This window comes from Macadamia integrifolia, chromosome 1 (assembly GCF_013358625.1).
Source record: "Macadamia integrifolia cultivar HAES 741 chromosome 1, SCU_Mint_v3, whole genome shotgun sequence".
Lineage (NCBI taxonomy): Eukaryota > Viridiplantae > Streptophyta > Magnoliopsida > Proteales > Proteaceae > Macadamia > Macadamia integrifolia.
The window spans coordinates 332,481-350,087 of NC_056557.1; the positions used below are offsets into that span (position 1 = coordinate 332,481).

At 40.0% G+C, this 17,607-nt stretch overlaps 1 protein-coding gene and 1 long non-coding RNA gene across 2 annotated transcripts; both read left to right on the top strand.

The window, feature by feature from the left end:
- Positions 1–2,741: 2,741 nt before the first annotated feature.
- On the top strand, positions 2,742–3,431 carry LOC122079142. The gene has a single exon (XM_042645402.1). It carries the CDS (start codon positions 2,742–2,744, stop codon positions 3,429–3,431), a length of 690 nt encoding a protein of 229 aa, XP_042501336.1.
- Positions 3,432–11,258: 7,827 nt separating this feature from the next.
- LOC122075887 lies at positions 11,259–11,997 on the top strand. Its single transcript, XR_006139374.1, has 3 exons — positions 11,259–11,399; positions 11,624–11,657; positions 11,978–11,997. It is a non-coding gene; the product is annotated as an uncharacterized LOC122075887 (long non-coding RNA).
- Positions 11,998–17,607: the final 5,610 nt, after the last annotated feature.

The window sequence follows — 17,607 nt, forward strand, 5'->3', positions numbered from 1 at the left end:
TGTGGTTATCTGAATGCCCTCCAGGTAGCATGATCAGAACTGAATTTTTTTGGCACCAACCAAGGGAACTTGACACTGTTCAGTGTGTAAGAACCTTACCAGTAGGGTTAACAATACCCTGATCCAATAGGAAACCATAGTAGAAGTAATAATTTCTTGTTGTAGTCTTCCTAGAACCAAATGGAACTTCCATTGGTTCCCCCCCCCTCTTTTTTTCTCTTTCTTCTAACCTTTAAGGCAAGTATGTGACCCATTCATATCAGCTTAATGTGTGATCAAGTAGCACATCTGTGAATTAGTCTTCAATCATCTAGAGGTTTTATAGTTCCTGCATCAGAGGTTCACGATTTCTATCGACTTACGTTCTGTTGCTGCTGTAAAACATATTCTCTCCCTCTCTTGAACACGATATATTATCTTATTATACGGCCGGATAGAGAGGGCATAATGACAACCTCATCCATCAAGAAAGTTAGAAAAGATCAATTATTTATGTTAAGTGTGGATTGATGATTTAACCAGATTATTTTGTTATGAGAAAATATATGGGAAAATAGTTGATAGTTGATAGTTGAAAATTACTATGATTAGGTTCTCTGTATTATGCATTGCTATGATTGGTCCTTGATTTTGATTTGAAAATTTCTTTTTTGGATGTATAAATGCTTTGACTTGTATATGGAATCTAAAATCTTTATGAAAAGTTTACCATTCTAATGAGTATTAAGTAATGTTACTAATTTTCTCTGTTTTCACATTTTTTTTTTTTGTTTAGCAATGAATGTTAAGTGTGCTATTGAATACCATTGGAGTGGGAAGACTATAGTTAAAATTGTTGATCCAGACTTATATGGCTACTTGGACATGGTGTATGACATCTACAATGAACTCATCACACATGTGCCTGTGGGTCATAATGTAGTTTTCCAAGCGAAGTGTATACTACCAAACAATGAGATCAAGGAGGTAAAAGATGATCCATCAGTGTATGAGTTGTTTGGCTTGCATAGTTGTGATATGATAAATATATATGTGGATGACATTGTTCACAGCAAGTCTGCAACCGATGAATTTACAGTTAACCGATTCCCTAGCAGTTTGGTTAATGATAGAGATGGTGAACTTGAGGATGAACCTAGTGGACAATGTCAACAGGCTCTACAACCATATGGTGATGGTCCTGATAAGAGCAAGGGAAAAATAGCTGTGTGTAGGGCTACTACTGATGCTAATAGTAGTGGAAGTGGAAGTGCTACTGCTTGTGCTACAGCTACTGCTAGGGGAGGTAAAGATACCAAGACCATTGCAAGGTGTGTGAGCATTGCTACTTCTAGTGGAAGAGCTAGTAGCAGAAGTGAAGCTACTGGTAAGAGACTGAGAGTGTCTGATGAGGTTGTCAGGGCTATTAGCAACAGCAATGCATGTTCGGATGACTCTATGGTTGGATCTGATGAAGAGTGGAAAATTGGCAGCGAAGACGAGTGGGATGATGAAAGTGAAAAAGAAGATGGTCAGAATGACTCTGAATCTACAGAGAATGATGGGTATGGGAAAAATGATGAGGATCCAATTGATGATGACCTATCTGGATATGAATCTGGAGAGTATTATGGCAAATTTGGTGAACAGAACTATGTGGGTGAAGGTAGCAAGGTGAAGATTGCTGAAGGTAATGTATATGGAAATGTGCACCATTTCAGGGAAGCTTTGAGAGAGTATATACTACAAGAGGGGTTTGATATTATCAGACTGAAAAATGAACAAACTAGAGTTACAGTTATATGCAGAGCACCAAATTGTTCATGGAGATTACATGCTTCACCTATATCAGATGGTATCACCTACATGGTAAAGACATATAACCCAGTTCATACATGTATTAAGGCAACCAAGAACAAGTCTGCTACATCTAGATGGATAGCAATGAAACTTCTTCAACAACTGAAGGTTCAACCAGAAATGAAAATAGAGACCATGGCTGATCACATGCAGAAAACATACGGTCTTCAGTTCCACTATACCAAGCTGTATAGGGCACGTAGGATTGCCCTAGAGATTAATGAAGGAAGCCATTCCACATCATATGCAAAACTACCTGCTTATGGTAGGTTGGTACTTCAGAATGATGTTGGGAGTATTTTTAAGCTACAGTTTGAGAACAGGAACCGTATGTCAGATAATCCGATTTTTAAAAGATTGTTTGTCTGTTTTGATGCTTGCAAGAAGGGTTTCTTAAGAGGATGTAGACCGTTCATTGGTCTTGATGGCTGCCACCTCAAGGGCCGGTATGGAGGGGTACTGTTGAGTGCAATATCTGTTGATGGGAACAATGGTATTTTTCCTATTGCATATGGTGTAGTTGAAGTTGAGTGTAAGGATAGATGGACGTGGTTTTTGGATAATTTACGAGATGCTCTACTCGATGACAGTGATAATATGTCACTCACATTCATGTCAGACAGACAGAAGGTATAGGGGCATATACTTTTCTGTCTCTTTTTTTATTTTTTTCATTTTTTATATGTATTTTGAATTACTCATTTACATGTCATAACATTTGAACATATGTGTTGTATAGGGGCTGTCAGTTGTGATTTCCACAATCTTCCCTTTATGCTCACCAAAGAATTTGCAGTAGGCATCTATATCAAAACCTGAAGGCAAAGCACCCTGGTATGCTATTGAGGCTACATTTTTGGGCTGCCTCACAAGCTTCAACTGAACTTCAGTTTCAAAAGGAAATGAATAGCATCAAGGAGATTAAGGAAAATGCATACATGTATTTGAATGAAACCCCCTCGAGGATGTGGTCAAGGCATGCCTTTGATGTAGGAGCAAGAAGTGACCATATAACGAACAATATGACTGAGTCATTTAATCAATGGATTGGAGACTTAAGGAGCAAACCCATTCTCACATTGGTTGATCACCTAAGGGTGAAAATAATGGGTAGGCTGCATAGAAGGTATGAGAAGGCAACCATGTGGGAGGGTAAAGTAACACCAAAGGTTATGGTGAAGTTGAACAAGGTTCAGCAAGAAGCAAGGCATTGCAGGTGTCAACCGGCAGGTGAAGGTCAATTTGAGGTCTTAGACAGATTTGACAACAGATTTGTGGTTAATTTGAACCATTACATGTGTGATTGTAGAGTTTGGGAAGGCACTGGTATACCTTGTCTCCATGCTGCAGCTTCTATATCATACATAAGGGGAGAGTTGGTCAACTATTGTGATCCATTTTTCAGTATTGGAAAATACTTGGATACATACAAAGAGATGATCCATCCACTTCCAGATTTGGCAGTATTGAAGGATGATGCTCCTAATGAGAGAGTACTACCACCAAGTCTGAAGAGGTTACCAGGTAGACCTCACAAAATCAGGAAAAGAGAAGCAGGAGAAGCACTTCCTTCAGATTTCAGGAAGAGATAATCATCAATTAGGTGTGACATCTGCAAGAAGGAAGGACACAATAGGAGGACATGCCTGAGGGCTGGAGATGCTAAGCAGGATGGATGTACTAGTAAAAAGAAGAATATAAAGGTAAATGCAATTCACTTTATTTATTTAGTTGAAACTTGTTTAATAAAAATCTCATGCTTATTTGTTGTTGTGTAGGAGAAACATAAAGGAGAGAGTGAAGATGGAATCAACACATCTCAACGACTAACTAGATCACAAGCATCTATGTCTAGCACAGTGGGATGTTTACAAGACAAGGTATTGACCAAGCAAAAGACCAATCGAGCAAAGAGGATAGCAAGGGAGAGGGAGAATAAATGAAGTAATGGCAATCTGGATGTTTCAATTTAGAGCAAGAGAACAATATTGTATAAATTTACTTTTTATGACCTTAAGACAGTTGGATCCATCAGTGTATGGTTTTGGATGTTTTTGATGAGTTTGGTTTTGTGTTAAGATCTATTTCTATTTCACACTATTTGTTGTTGTGTATGGTATAAGTTGTGATGAAAACAGAAATTTGAACCTCTTGGTGCTGCAGGGATATGTTTTGGATTTTTTTTGTATGGTATAGATTATGATGAAAACAGGAATTTGAACCTCTTGGTGCTGCAGGGATATGTTTTGGATTTTTTTTGTATGGTTTATATTGTGATGAAAACAGGAATTTGAACCTCTTGGTGCTGCAAGGATATGTTTTGGATTTTTTTTGTATGGTTTATATTGTGATGAAAAAGGAATTTGAACCTCTTGGTGCTGCAGGGATATGTTTTGGATTTTTTTTGTATGGTATATATTATGATGAAAACAGGAATTTGAACCTCTTGGTGCTGCAGGGATATGTTTTGGATTTTTTTTATATGGTTTATATTGTGATGAAAACAGGAATTTGAACCTCTTGGTGCTTCAGGGATATGTTTGGATTTTTTTATATGATATTTACAGGTATTAAATGTCATTTTATAGCCAAAATGCTGTCCGTTTACAGTCAAAATGCTGCCCGTTTGCTGTCGAAACTTATCACAATGTTAGCACTCTCTCCATCAAAATGATACCCATTCAATTTTGAGGGTCATGATTAATCAATAACTTAGTCATAAGAACAGTGAGAATGAACGATTTCATTTAGTTCAGATTCTTACATACTTGACACAACTTCATATTAATGCTTGTAAAGTCATTTTTTAACACATAGCACTAAACACACCACCACAAGCACACCAATTACAATTTTCATCGTTCTATACGCTTTCTCTAAATACTTAATTCTTTTCTTCAAGCCACGAATATCTTCTTTCATCTGTTGACTTTGGATTCTTTCACCAACAACTGCTTCTAAATTAGTTGCAGGGGATGACAAAAGTCTTGGTGCAGCTATAGGTTCACACCATGAGAAGTATCGACAACCTCTTGGTGCTTCAGGGCAACAGTAGTACAACATATTTGGGTGCGAACTAGACTCTGAAATTCGCACCAATGCCCTTTTGGGTTCAGGACATTTGCATCTAACATTCACAAACCTTAACCCACTTTGACTGCTGTCATTGACACTCGTAGTAGACATCGGTTATCTGCAAATTAAACATGGTAAACGTGGATTATTATTACTTAGCATCAAGATTATGAGAAACGCTCAAACACAGGGAACACAAGTCATAGATATTTCCTCAAAGAAAACCCTGAAACTTACAATGTAACTTGACCAGCCTCTTCAAAGCTCTACAAAGCAACAGAAACAACCATATTCATTAGCAGTCAAGCTATTGGAAACAGAACAAATTAAATGACAAAGCAGATTTTACTATGATGGCAAAAGTGATAGTAATTTTACTTGGCTTGTGAATTAACCAACTGGCTGCTTGAATTACAATTGGGGATGCTTTCATTTTAGCTCTAAGATAAAACAATCACTGATCAGAGTCTCATTGTGCGAAGACTTTGATCATTTGGGTGAGCAAAAATGACAACCCATCTCAACAACAATGGTCTTATACTTCAACATCAGGTAATTTTACTAACATAATGGTAGTACGCTAATTTAAAGTCTAAAAGAAGTCCATGCCAATGACAATATTGTTAAAACCTACTTTTTTTGGCTATTTTCCAAATAGAGGGAGATTTGGAAGAAACCCTTCTAGTTTGTGATCTTGGCGTCTTACAAACTTTTTTCTTGATGTGTGATTTGAGTTTCTCCCATTTTGTTGATAAATTTCTCTTTTACTATCAAAAATGCTTCAGAAAAACAAACTAAAATATGTTCAAATGATTGGGCTTCAGTTATTATATTTCCAGTGATAACAAACTTCTCATTCTGTAGGCATATCATGGGAAATAGGCTTTTTGTATTATGGTTTAGTAATCACTTGCCATAGCCATAATCCATTCGTCGAATACATGTCGGGCATGGGGTTCTCTATTGTCTTGGGATCTCATCTAGTGGAATGCAGAGTCAAGCATTCCTGCTAATCAAACACATGGACTTGAGGATAAATTGGTTGGAAAATGGTTGAAGATGGGGAAGAAGGCTAAGAACAGGTTCGAATAAGCCAACGATGTATGATTATCCAGGGATTAATGGGAGGTGCTCACATGAGCTTATAGCTGATACTGTGGCAGTTCACAGGCTTAAGAGATGTGATCAATGGTACCATGTACTAAAATTCTTCAATGTCACCAAGGGGCTTCAACCTTCAAAACTGTACAATGGTATATTAACTTGACAAGAAGAACCCTAAATTAGAAAGGAAGAAGAAGAAACCGAACCCTACATACCTTGGGATAGAGGTTCGGACGCCGGAGGAGGGGAGAATGGGACGCCGGAGGAGGGTAGAATGGGACGCCGTAGGAGGGTAGAATCGCACGCCGGAGGAGGGTAGAATCGCACGCCGGAGGAGGGTAGAATCGCACGCCGGAGGAGGGTACAATCGGACGCCGTAGGAGGGTAGAATCGCACGCCGGAGGAGGGCAGAATCGCACGCCGTAGGAGGGTATAATCGCATGCCGGAGGAGGGGAGAATCGCACGCCGGAGGAGGGGAGAATCGCGTTGCAGGTGGGTCTTCGTCTTCTTGTCCGGCCGAGTGAGTGAGAGGAGTGAGCAGTGAGATGAGAGATGAGAGAGGCGATATGTGATGAGGGTATGGGTTTAGAAGATAGGAAATAAAGGAGAGGGCAATATTGTCCTCTCACTCAGGGTGGGGGTATTTTGGGTATATTCGAAAAAAACTAACCGGTTTTCATTCATTTCTCACGATCGGCTAACGGCAGGGACCGATTTGAAATTTTTTGAATTTTTAGGGGGTGGCTTTGACGTTTCGAAAAGTACAGGGGGTGGCGTTGAATAACGACCGAAGTTCAGGGGGTGGCAATGCAATTTTCTCTTATACAAATAATGTTTTTACACGAGCTAGATAGAGCGATGCTTTTAGGAAAAATTTATCCCCCATTTTTTTTTTCAAGCATTTATTTTCAGATGGTTATATGCTTTGTGCTTTCAATAAAACATCATTGAGTTTAATTCCAAGAGGAAGAATCCAACTGAAATGGGACATCTACACTCCATAATCTTATGCTCAGTTATCTACAAAGTCATTGCAAAGTGCTTGACTAATAGACTGAAACCATAAATGCAATCCTTAAACAGTCCCACTCAGAGCTCCTTCGTTTCAGGGCATTCCATTTTGGACAAAATTTACATTGCCCACGAGGTCCTAAATCATTTGAAGAGGTCAAAGAGCAAAAAAGGATTTATGTAAAGCTTGACCTATGTAAAGCTTATGATAGAGTGGAAAAGAATTTTCTTAAAAAAATCTCCTCCTAAAACTGGGTTTTGCAGGTCAATGTGTACACTGGATTATGCAGTGTGTCACTACGATCGAGAACCATATCAAAATAAATGGTGAGATCATTGGATAAATCACTCCCTGGCGAGGCTCATCCTTTGTCAAGGAGCCCTATCGAGCCAATTCAATCATATTGTCCGTACTGGAACACTGTCAGGCATCCGCATTAGCAAAGGGGGTCCTTCCATCCACCACCAATTGTTTGCCAACGACTGCATGATATTCTCGCAAGCAAATGGGACTGAATGTGAGACTATAGTCAAGATTTTCCATGACTATGGTCGAGTTTCAGGGCAACAACTTAATGTGGAAAAATCAAGTGTTATCTTCGCTCTAGAACACCACATCAGGTCCATTGTTTAGCTTCTTCCGTCCTTCATATTAAGGAAGTGACGTCCCATGGAATTTATTTGGGCCTCACATCGACTTTTGGGAAATCAAAATGCCAAATATTTTCTTACATATTTGAGAGAGTTCAGTCCAAGTTATCCGGATGGCGTGACAAACTACTCTCAATTGCCGGGAAGGAAATTATGATCAAAGTGGTGGCCACAAGCATACCCATCTATGCCATGTTAATCTTCCTACTATTAAAAGAGCTCTGTAAGAAACTCAACTGTATGATCCAAATATTTTGGTGGAAAAACAACCAAGGTCAGGGAATTCCTTGGGTGAAATGAAGTAAGGTTTGCACAAGTAAGAAGTTTGGGGGTGATGCGGCAAAAATTGACCGGATGATCTTCCCTGCAATTCTTGGTGCTTTGGCCAACTTGCACAAAAGAGATGACAGGGGAGAGCCGGGCTGACCCAACGGAGGACTCTTCGATTCCTAAGTCAGATCTTTCCACAGCAGATGCTCAAGAGAGTTTTTCCAATACAAGGAGTGATTGATCGATCCTGTATGATGGAGGCTTACCTTGGTCTTTATAGGCTGCTGATGGAGAGAGAAGGAAGGGCGTTTGTGCAGAGTCCTGTTCAGGCGTAGAGTCCTTGAGGGGAGTGGCTCCATGATTCTGGGAATATTTCGGGTTCCAAGGCATATTCTGAGAATATTTCGGGTTCCAAGGCATATTCTGAGAATATTCTCCATTGATCTCGGAGGTGCAAGTCGTGAGAGGGGTGGACACCTTTGATGACGTGTAGTGGATAGAGTCTTGCCCCCGTGATTAGGGATCGCGTCCCTTGAATGTAGGAGTAGATGAGTGCACGTTTCTGGGTGCCTTACTTGACTGTGCCGAGCCAAGGTGACTGGTAGCACGGCCTGATGGAGGGTCGAGGTGGCAGCACGGCCTGATGGAGGGCTGTGAGATATGGCCGAGGCAGTAGCATAGCTTGATGGAGGGTCGAGGTGGAGGCACGGCTTGATGAGATGCCGAGGTGGCAGCACGGCCTGATGGAGGGCCTAGGTGGCGGCATGACCTGATGGAGGGCCGAGGCAGTAGCATTGCCTGATGGAGGGCTGAGGTGGAAGCATGGCTTGATTGACGACCGAGGTGGCAGCATGGCTTGATTGACGACCGAGGTGGCAGCACTGCCTGATGGAGGGCCGAGGCAGTAGCATGGCCTGACGGAGGGGGAGGTGGCGACACGACCTGATGGAGGGCTAAGATAGCAGCACTGCCTGATTGAGGGCCGAAGTGGAAGCACGGCCTGATGAGATGCCGAGGTGGCAGTAGGGCCTAATGGAGGGCCGAGGTGGCAGCAGGGCCTAATGGAGGGCCGAGGTGGTGGCACGGCCTGTTGGAGGGCCAAGGTGGCAGCACGGCCTGATGAGATGCTGAGGTGGTAGCACGGCCTGATGGAGGATTGAGGTGGTAGTATGGCATGATGAGATGCCGAGGTGGTAGCACAGTCTGATGAGGGCCGAGGTGGCAGCACGACCTGATGGAGGGCCGAGGCAATAGCACGGCCTGATGGAGGGCCAAGGTGCAGCATTGGTCAGGACGATCCCTGCTCGTGCCGTGGTTGGGAAGAAACACCCTCATCAGGGGGTCTTGGTTTTAGGGACTTCAACTCCTTTAACAAAGCTCTCTTGGCTCATCAATGTTGGAGAATTCTATATCAGCCTCAGAGCCTTTGGGTCAAGGCCCTCAAATATAAATATTTCTAAAATTATAATTTCCTTGAGGTTGCCCAAGCTAAAAGTAGTTCATGGGGCTGGAAGAGCATTCTCACAGGAAGGGATTGGAAATGGTATGAACACCGACATCTTCCATGACCCATGGGTTCCGACATTACCCACGGCTGTATCACCAGCTCTCTCCCCCCATTTAGAGCAGTACCATGTGAATCAACTTATTGATTGGAGGTTTAGCCAGTGGAAAGATAACTTCCTTAAAGACATTTTCAGCCATATCGAGGTGGAAGCTATCCAACGCATCTCAGTCCTCTCCCCACAACGGGAAGACAGTTTGCTCGGGATCCCTTCAAAGAATGGTGCATTCACGGTGAGATCAGCTTATTTTATATGTCTATCAACAGACAATGATATTTCCTCCATTCCCTTGCCTTCTTGTCCGGATAAATTTTGTTCCAATATTTGGGGAAAATGGAAGTGGCACGAAAAATTAGATTATTTCTATGGAGATGTGGCCATAATGCCTTCGCAGTCAACAAACTACTCTTTGACAGGCAAATCAGAGAAAGCCCCACTTATCCAATCTGCCATGCAGCAGACGAGTCTATTGATCATGCCTTGTTTAAGTGCAGCCATGCTGCAGAATGTTGGAGAGCCTCACCCCTAAGGCTTGATGTATCTGAATTTCAAGGTTATTGCATCCAAGAATGGATAATTTTCATTCATTCTTGATTCAAAGATGCTGGTATAACCAAGCCCTGTGCTCTACCACAAATCCACAGATCAGTGTTCAACATCTTCCCATCTCATCAAGTCACCACAACCTCCACAACCACTTCCTCATCTTCACTGATGGGGCTTGGTGTTCATCCTCAATCTTGACAGGAAGAGGAGTCAATATTTGGGATCCAGGGAGCATCTTCTTTGTAGCAAAGTGCAAATCATGAACTGCGTATTCTGCATCATCAATGGAGGTAGAAGCCATCCGCGACGGGGTCCTTCTTGCTCGCAACCTACACATCAAACGATTCATTTTTTACTCGACTGTCTTCCGGTGGTAGCAGCACTGAACGGTCTTCCTTCATCCCTTGAATGGGCAGCAGACGACCTGGTTTATGATGTTTTGATGCTATGCTCATCCTTTTCCTCTTCCACTTCCGTTTTCTTAACAGGGCACAGAACATCTATGCCGATTTCTTAGTGTTTGGTAGAAGCTTCGAGGGCTCGGGTATTGTAGAATGTGGTCCTCAGGAGACCAAGCCTGAGAGCTTCTTGGACAACTTGATAAAACTTATCACTTTAATCCTCCAGAGGGTAATGATATGGCTGAGTGGACCAGCAGCTTTATTTGGTTTGATCATAGAGTTCACCTTGAATCTGTTTGTCCTTAATGGTGGCATCTTTGGGTTGCCTATTCGCATTATTACAGGTCTTCACTCTACCATACTTCTTTATCATTCCAAGTGATTCTGCATCAGAGCTTGTAAATTTCAGAAACAGACCAGCCCCCAATCTCAAGCAACTTCATGCATGAGCATTTGTGAACTTTTGTTTTCAACTCTCTCTCTCTCTCTCTCTCTCTCTGGTGTGTGTGCATTTGTCGTGTGTGTGCATTTGTGGACTGTGTTGAACTCTCTCTCTCACTGTGTTGAAGTCTTGTGAATTGTTCTCTCTTTTTGTCAAAACGGATCCACATTGACCCCACAATTGCATGAATTAGGTCATACCAAGATTGAATAAGAACCTTTTTTTTTTTTTTTTGTTCGTTCATTGGAGTAATTTACTTTCCTTTGGCTAAAAATTTTGTTTCCAAATTTTCATTTTATTGATGTGTGTTTCTTTGTGAAGGGTCACTAAAGATTCCAAAGTCGAAATCCGCTGGTTATCAGTCGATAATTGCGTTAATAGATGATCGAAAATCTCTACGAAACTCTTACTTATCCAGTCTTCTATTGATTAAGATTCCGATCCATGCCATAAAATTCATCAATCCATTGGATCTTTGCATGATGGCTTCTAAGGTAGCTTATGAGAATCCAGAATATGTGAAAAACGTTGTCACCAGCTACTGGAATTTTTATATATCTTTGTCTCTCATATCTTAAAAGGCCTTTTGGTTGGGGTGATCATTTATTAACTCTAGAAATTAATGGTGGTAAGTACCCCCTCTCTTTCTCTCTCTCTCATCAATAGGAAATTGAGTGTCTTACAATAGTTCTAATTCTAATATTATTTTGAAATGCAGATGCATTTAGTGGGATTCTATAACTTCTGGAATGGTGAGGTCCTGTATATTTACTTTTGTCCTTTTGGAGTTGATGGATCCTTCTGGCTCAACAACTGTTTGTTCTTTGGATCGGGGTTCTCTAGAGCATGCTACGCAGTGAAACATTGATCTAAGGGCTAGAAGCCCAAAGACACGCAGCCCAAGATCTAAGTGTACAGCTCAAGGTTATCTCAACCGTTGGTTCTACGCTACACTGTGTAACGATTAAGAAGCCACTGAGGATCCGCGCGCTCTTCACATTTAAAAGAATAAAATTTTGATTTGCTAAGAAAAAAGTTTTTACAATACTTTTTAATAAAAATGTGAATAAAGAGTCTTTACAAATAAAAGATACCCAAGCTTTCATATTTTGTGACAAGCCAGAAAATGCCGTGATGATTGTTGTCGCATTCCGTGGCACGAAACTGTTCAATTTATAGGATTGGCCACCGATATTGACTTTTCATGGCTCAACTTGGATGAAATGGGAAAGGTATGGTGGTTTCATGAATGCTCTTGGCTTTCAAAAGGATGCAAAGGATGCAAAGGACAGGTTGGCCAAAGGAGAACAAAGGAGATAAGGTGTTAGCATATTACACCATAAAGGAGAAGCTACGACAATTGCTGAAACAAAACCCAAATGCCAAGATATTAGTGACTGGGCATAGCTTAGGTGGTGCACTTGCAATTCTTTTCCCTGCTATACTTTTGTACCACTAGGAAAATTCCATCTTAGATAGATTATGTGGGGTTTATACTTTTGGACAGCCTAGGGTTGAAGATTAGGAAATTTGGATATATCATGGAGAAACAGTTAAATGGGACTTCCAGGGTATTACAGGGTGGTTTATAGATATGACATTGTTCCTAGGGTACCCCCTCAATGGGCTCTTTTACCTTTTGCCCACTTACGGAGTTTGTATCTATTACAAAAGCTGGTATAAGGCTCACGTAATTGAGTTGATCTTCCTTCGTTAATTATATAGTTTTATCAATTTAGTTTGGAATAGAGTTTTTTGAGTGAGACACAGGGGCTATGCTTAGACAAGTGGGACAGGAAATAACCCCTGTGCCCCTCCTGGGGATGCATTCCTATGTCTAGGCGTAGCCCTTATGTCTCACTAGAAAATACTTGCCCATTTATTCTATTTTAGGCCATTATATCTAGGTGTTGGCACACACTAACGGGTAATTTTCTTTTTTCTTTCCTTTTATTTTATTTTTTTTGCTAATAATGTTTGTATTATGTTTAACAAATCTTAAAGGAAGAACCAGACAAGAAATACTTCAATCCATTGTACTTTCCTTCCTAGCACATTAATGCATGGTTGGACTTGTTTAGGGGTCTGTTTGCTGGCATCCAACATGGAAAAGACTTTAAGGAGGATAACATCCCTATTGGGGCAAGGCTGTTTGGGCTCCTCATACCAGGATTTTCCTCACACGATCCTAGGGATTATGTGAACGGCAAAAGGCTTGGGAAAATAGAAATAATGGTGGAGGACAATATTTGAATTTCAAATTTTTTTTTTTCTTTTTTTTCTGATAAAGAAAACTTATATCTAGAAAATGAGTATTGTTGCAGTTTGAAATGTAGTTGATGTCGTCTTGTATTTCATCACTGTTTAAATAAAATATGATTTATGTTTTCGCCTCTATTGACTATATTGAGGACCCAAAAAAATTAGGGGATCTCTTGGAAAATTTCCATAACATTTTTCAAGCTAATGTGACAGTTGATGCCTTGGGAAGAAGGTTGCTTGCCCCTTGTGTCATTTGTTATGGACCATCGATCATCTGAGGTTTGTTGATAGTGATGTCATGTGGGATGCTATTGGTAGATCTAGATTTCATTTATTATCCCAAATCCGTCATCTTCCTAAAAAAGGCACAAACCTTGTGTTAGACTATTTAGGGTTTCACAACAGACCCTAATAGGTTCTCATACAGACAACTAGAACACAAGGTCGAACCAAAACATAAATGATCGAATCAAAACATAAATGATTGATTTGTACCTTTCACCTAGTGTGCTGAAGACGATAGATACCATTCTTGACAGTTTTTCTCTCTTAGTTATGGGTCTTCTATAGCCCCTTAGACCTCCTTGGTTCTCTCACTTTAGTGATAAAGTGGGAAAGAATGAATAATGGCTATAGGGACCTAGAACCTAGTATTTATAATTTTGTCATGCACCCAAAACCTAAAACCCTAAACCACAATGGGTTGGGTTAGCATATCCTTAGACTTGAGAGTGGACCGAACCAATTCATGCAACATCTATGCCAAATTCTTAGCTTCTGGATGCTTCAGATGAAGGCTATCTCGTACTTGGTGGATTGATCTGCCACCCTTTTATTGTAAATACAAGTTTTGTTGAAACCAAGAGATTCTCCTTGGACGCTTTTGATTAATGATATCTGTCCTTTTGACCAAAAAAATAAAAAAAAAGAGAAGATTGTGTTTCTTTGTGAAGGGTCACTAAAGATTTGGAGGCTGAAATCCTCCGATTACTAGTCGACAATTGCGTTAATAGATGATCAAAAATCTCTACAGAACCCTTACTTATCTAGTATTCTATTGATTAAGAGTCCAATCCATGCCATATTTATCAATCCATTGGATCTTTGCATGATGGCTTCTGATGGTTTCTAGGGTAGCTCATGAGAATCAAGCATATGTGAAATATATTGTCACAAACTACTGGAAGGTATATTTTATGTATCTTTGTTTCACAATCTTAGAAGGCGTTTTGGTTGGGTGGTCATTTATATTAACTCTAGAAATGGTAGTTAAGTCCTCTCTCTCTCTCTCTCTCTCTCTCTCTCTCTCTCTCTCTCTCTCTCTCTCTCATACACACACATCAATACGAATTTAAGTGCTCTACATAATCGTTCTAATTCTGATTTTATGATTGCAGATGCATTTAGTGGGATTCTATAACTTCTGGAATGGTGAGGTCATCTATTACTTTTGACCCTTTGGGGTTGTTTCCATGCTTGGTGGAGCTTTCTTGCTCAACAACCATGTGTTGTTCATGTTCTAATGAATAAATTTAGATTTACCAAAAAAGTAAACAAATTCTAGGGTATTCATTAATAAAAAGTGAATAATTTCTTGGAGAGTCTTTACAAAGAAATGATACCCAAGCTTTTATATTCTACGATACGTCGAAAAATGCCAAGATGATTGTTGTTGCATTATGTGGCACGAAACTGTTCAATTTACAGGATTGGGCCACCAATATTGACCTTTCATGGCCCACTTTAGGCGAAATTGAGAAGATCCATGTAAGATTCATGAAGGCTCTTGGCTTTCAAATTAAAGGATGTAAAAGATGTTTAAACAAATTGGCCAAAGGAGAACGCAGGAGATAAGGTGTTAGCATATTATGCCACAAGGGAGAAGCTAAGAAAATTGTTGGAACAGAACTCAAATGCCAAGATATTAGTGATTGGGCATCGCTTAGACGGTGTACCTGCAATTTTTTTCCCTGCTATATTTGTGTATCACCAGAAAATTCTATCTTAGATAGATTGTTTAGGGTTTATACCTTTGGACAACCTAGGGTTGGAGATAGGAAATCTAGGGATGCCATGGAAGAACAATTGAATGGGTATTCTAAGAGGTATTACAGGGTGATTTATAGATATGACATTGTTCCTAGGGTACCCCCCCCCCCCAATGGACTCTTTTACATTTTGTCCACTTCGTAGTCTGCATGTATTACAAAAGCTGGTACAAGGCTTAGGTAATTGAGTTGATCCTCCTTCATTAATTACACAGTTTTGTGAATTTATTTTGGAACAAAGTTTTATGGGTGGGGAACTGGGGCTATATATGCCCTGACACAGAGGGGCTGAAATGAATCCTACGCCCCTCCTGGACACATGTGTTAGGGATATGCCCACACTCCTATAGTTGATTTTGATGATAACAAACATATGAAGGTATTTCACAATTTTCCTTCAAGTATTGTTTTGTAGAGACTTTATATCAAAGATCGAATTTGGTGAATGAAAGGAGGAAATGAAGATTGAAGTCATCAAATGAAGAGTATCAACAAGTTGGCATCAATGCTTGAAGAAGATATCATACGAATTTAAGCTTCAAGATGTCAAGACATGAAGCTCAAAGACATGGAATTGCAAACAAGAAGAAAAAAGAAGATGAAGTGCCAAAGAGTGGAAGGTTCAAGTGAAAAAGAACACCATTAGGATAGATTGGTCCTTTTTAATGTAAATTGAAACTTTCACATATATATGTTCACTCACCACATGCATGTGCATTGCATCATACTAGAATGACCATAGAGCATACCTTGACCAAGTATGGAGAGTCTCTAAGTGGTGATAAACATATTAGGAAAAATGTATTCTAGTGAAATTATGTGAAAAACACATTAACCTAAATTAAGGGTATTTTATATAATCTTAGGATCATTATCAGGAGATAAAACCTTCATAGAAGTTGTAGGAAATCGAGTCATGATTTCAACGCAACTGATTTTAGGTCATTCCGAGGTCGGATCAGAAAGTTATGATCAAAACACTAACGACTTATCAGTATGACAACGTTTTGTCAAAACAGAGTCTGTCATGTTGGCGGTCGACTGGAACTGTCTGAGACCATAGACGGTCGACCGGTAAAAGGTCTCGGTCAACCGGTGACTCCCTAGAAGTGCCCCAACGGCTATATTTTGTTATAACGGCTCTTTCTCGTTGATCAACTACCGATGGCGGTCGACCGGTGGTCCCTGAATACGACCGTTAGAGCCTGATTTCCTGCCTATAATGCTCTCCTAATCTCACCTATAAATAGCTCTAATGATACTCATTAATTAAAAAATTAATCCCAACTTTAGAGAAGCATTATTTGAGTATTAGAAGTGAGAATTGGTCTACACCATCTCTTGAGTTCAAGTTATTTATTTTACATTCAAGAGGAACTCAAGACCATCTACAAGTCTTCATCTACATATTGGCATTTACATTAAAAGCATCAAGAAGACTTCAAAAGGTGCATTCATTCTATTATCATTGCATATTTCATTTGCACCACACCAGAGGTAATTCTCTTTTATTCCACTTCTCCATTTTCTATTTTACATTAAGTTTAGACTATACTTAGGCTTGTGTAAGGACCCTCTTATATTTAAGAGATTGCAAGGATCCTCTTATCCTTGAAAGAGTATAAGGTGCCTCTCTACTTTAAAGGAGATTGTAAGGTGCCTCTCTACCTGCAAAGGAGATTGTAAAGGTGTCTCTCTGCCTGTAAAGGGGATTTGTAAGGATACTCTTATCCGTGAAAAAGATTGTAAAAGTTTTCTTCCCTACCTACCGTACTGAAAGGGAGAACTAATGGAATACGTTACAGGACCTTACAGGAGGATTCTTGTAGGGAGTGGACTAGACTCGGATTGAGTCGAATCGCTATAAATCTTGTATTGTGTGATTGTGCATATTTTACTTATTCCGCATCGTTTTTAATTTGCAATCACACTTGGGACCTATACATCGAAAAGAGTTAAAATTTCCACTAGTATAACCTATTCACCCCCCCTCTAGGTTATTTCAACATGCCTCTATATTTGGGTGTAGCCCCTGTGTCTTACCCAGAAAACACTTAACCATTTATTTTATTTTAGGCTGCTATGTCTACACATAAGCATGTAGCATTCTTTCTTTCCTTTATTATATTTTATTCTTGGGCAAGTCTTTTCTGTTCGAGAGCAACCCTTGCACTCAAATATAGAGGTGCACGCCACTAAGAGGGGGCATGATGGTTATTGCACAGCCTCCTATGTCTTTGGCATAGAGCAACTCTCCGGTAGAAACTTTTTCCCTTTATTTTTTTTGTTAATGTTTTTTTTTTTAAAAGGAACTAGGAAATTATTGTTGTTTATCTATAGATATAATGTTGGGACTCATCCATTCTGCCACATTGCAGATAATTGAGCGTGT

Bases quoted from the DNA above. Each gene is read 5' to 3' on its own strand.
- LOC122079142 (XM_042645402.1), top strand. From the start codon at position 2,742: ATGAATAGCATCAAGGAGATTAAGGAAAATGCATACATGTATTTGAAT.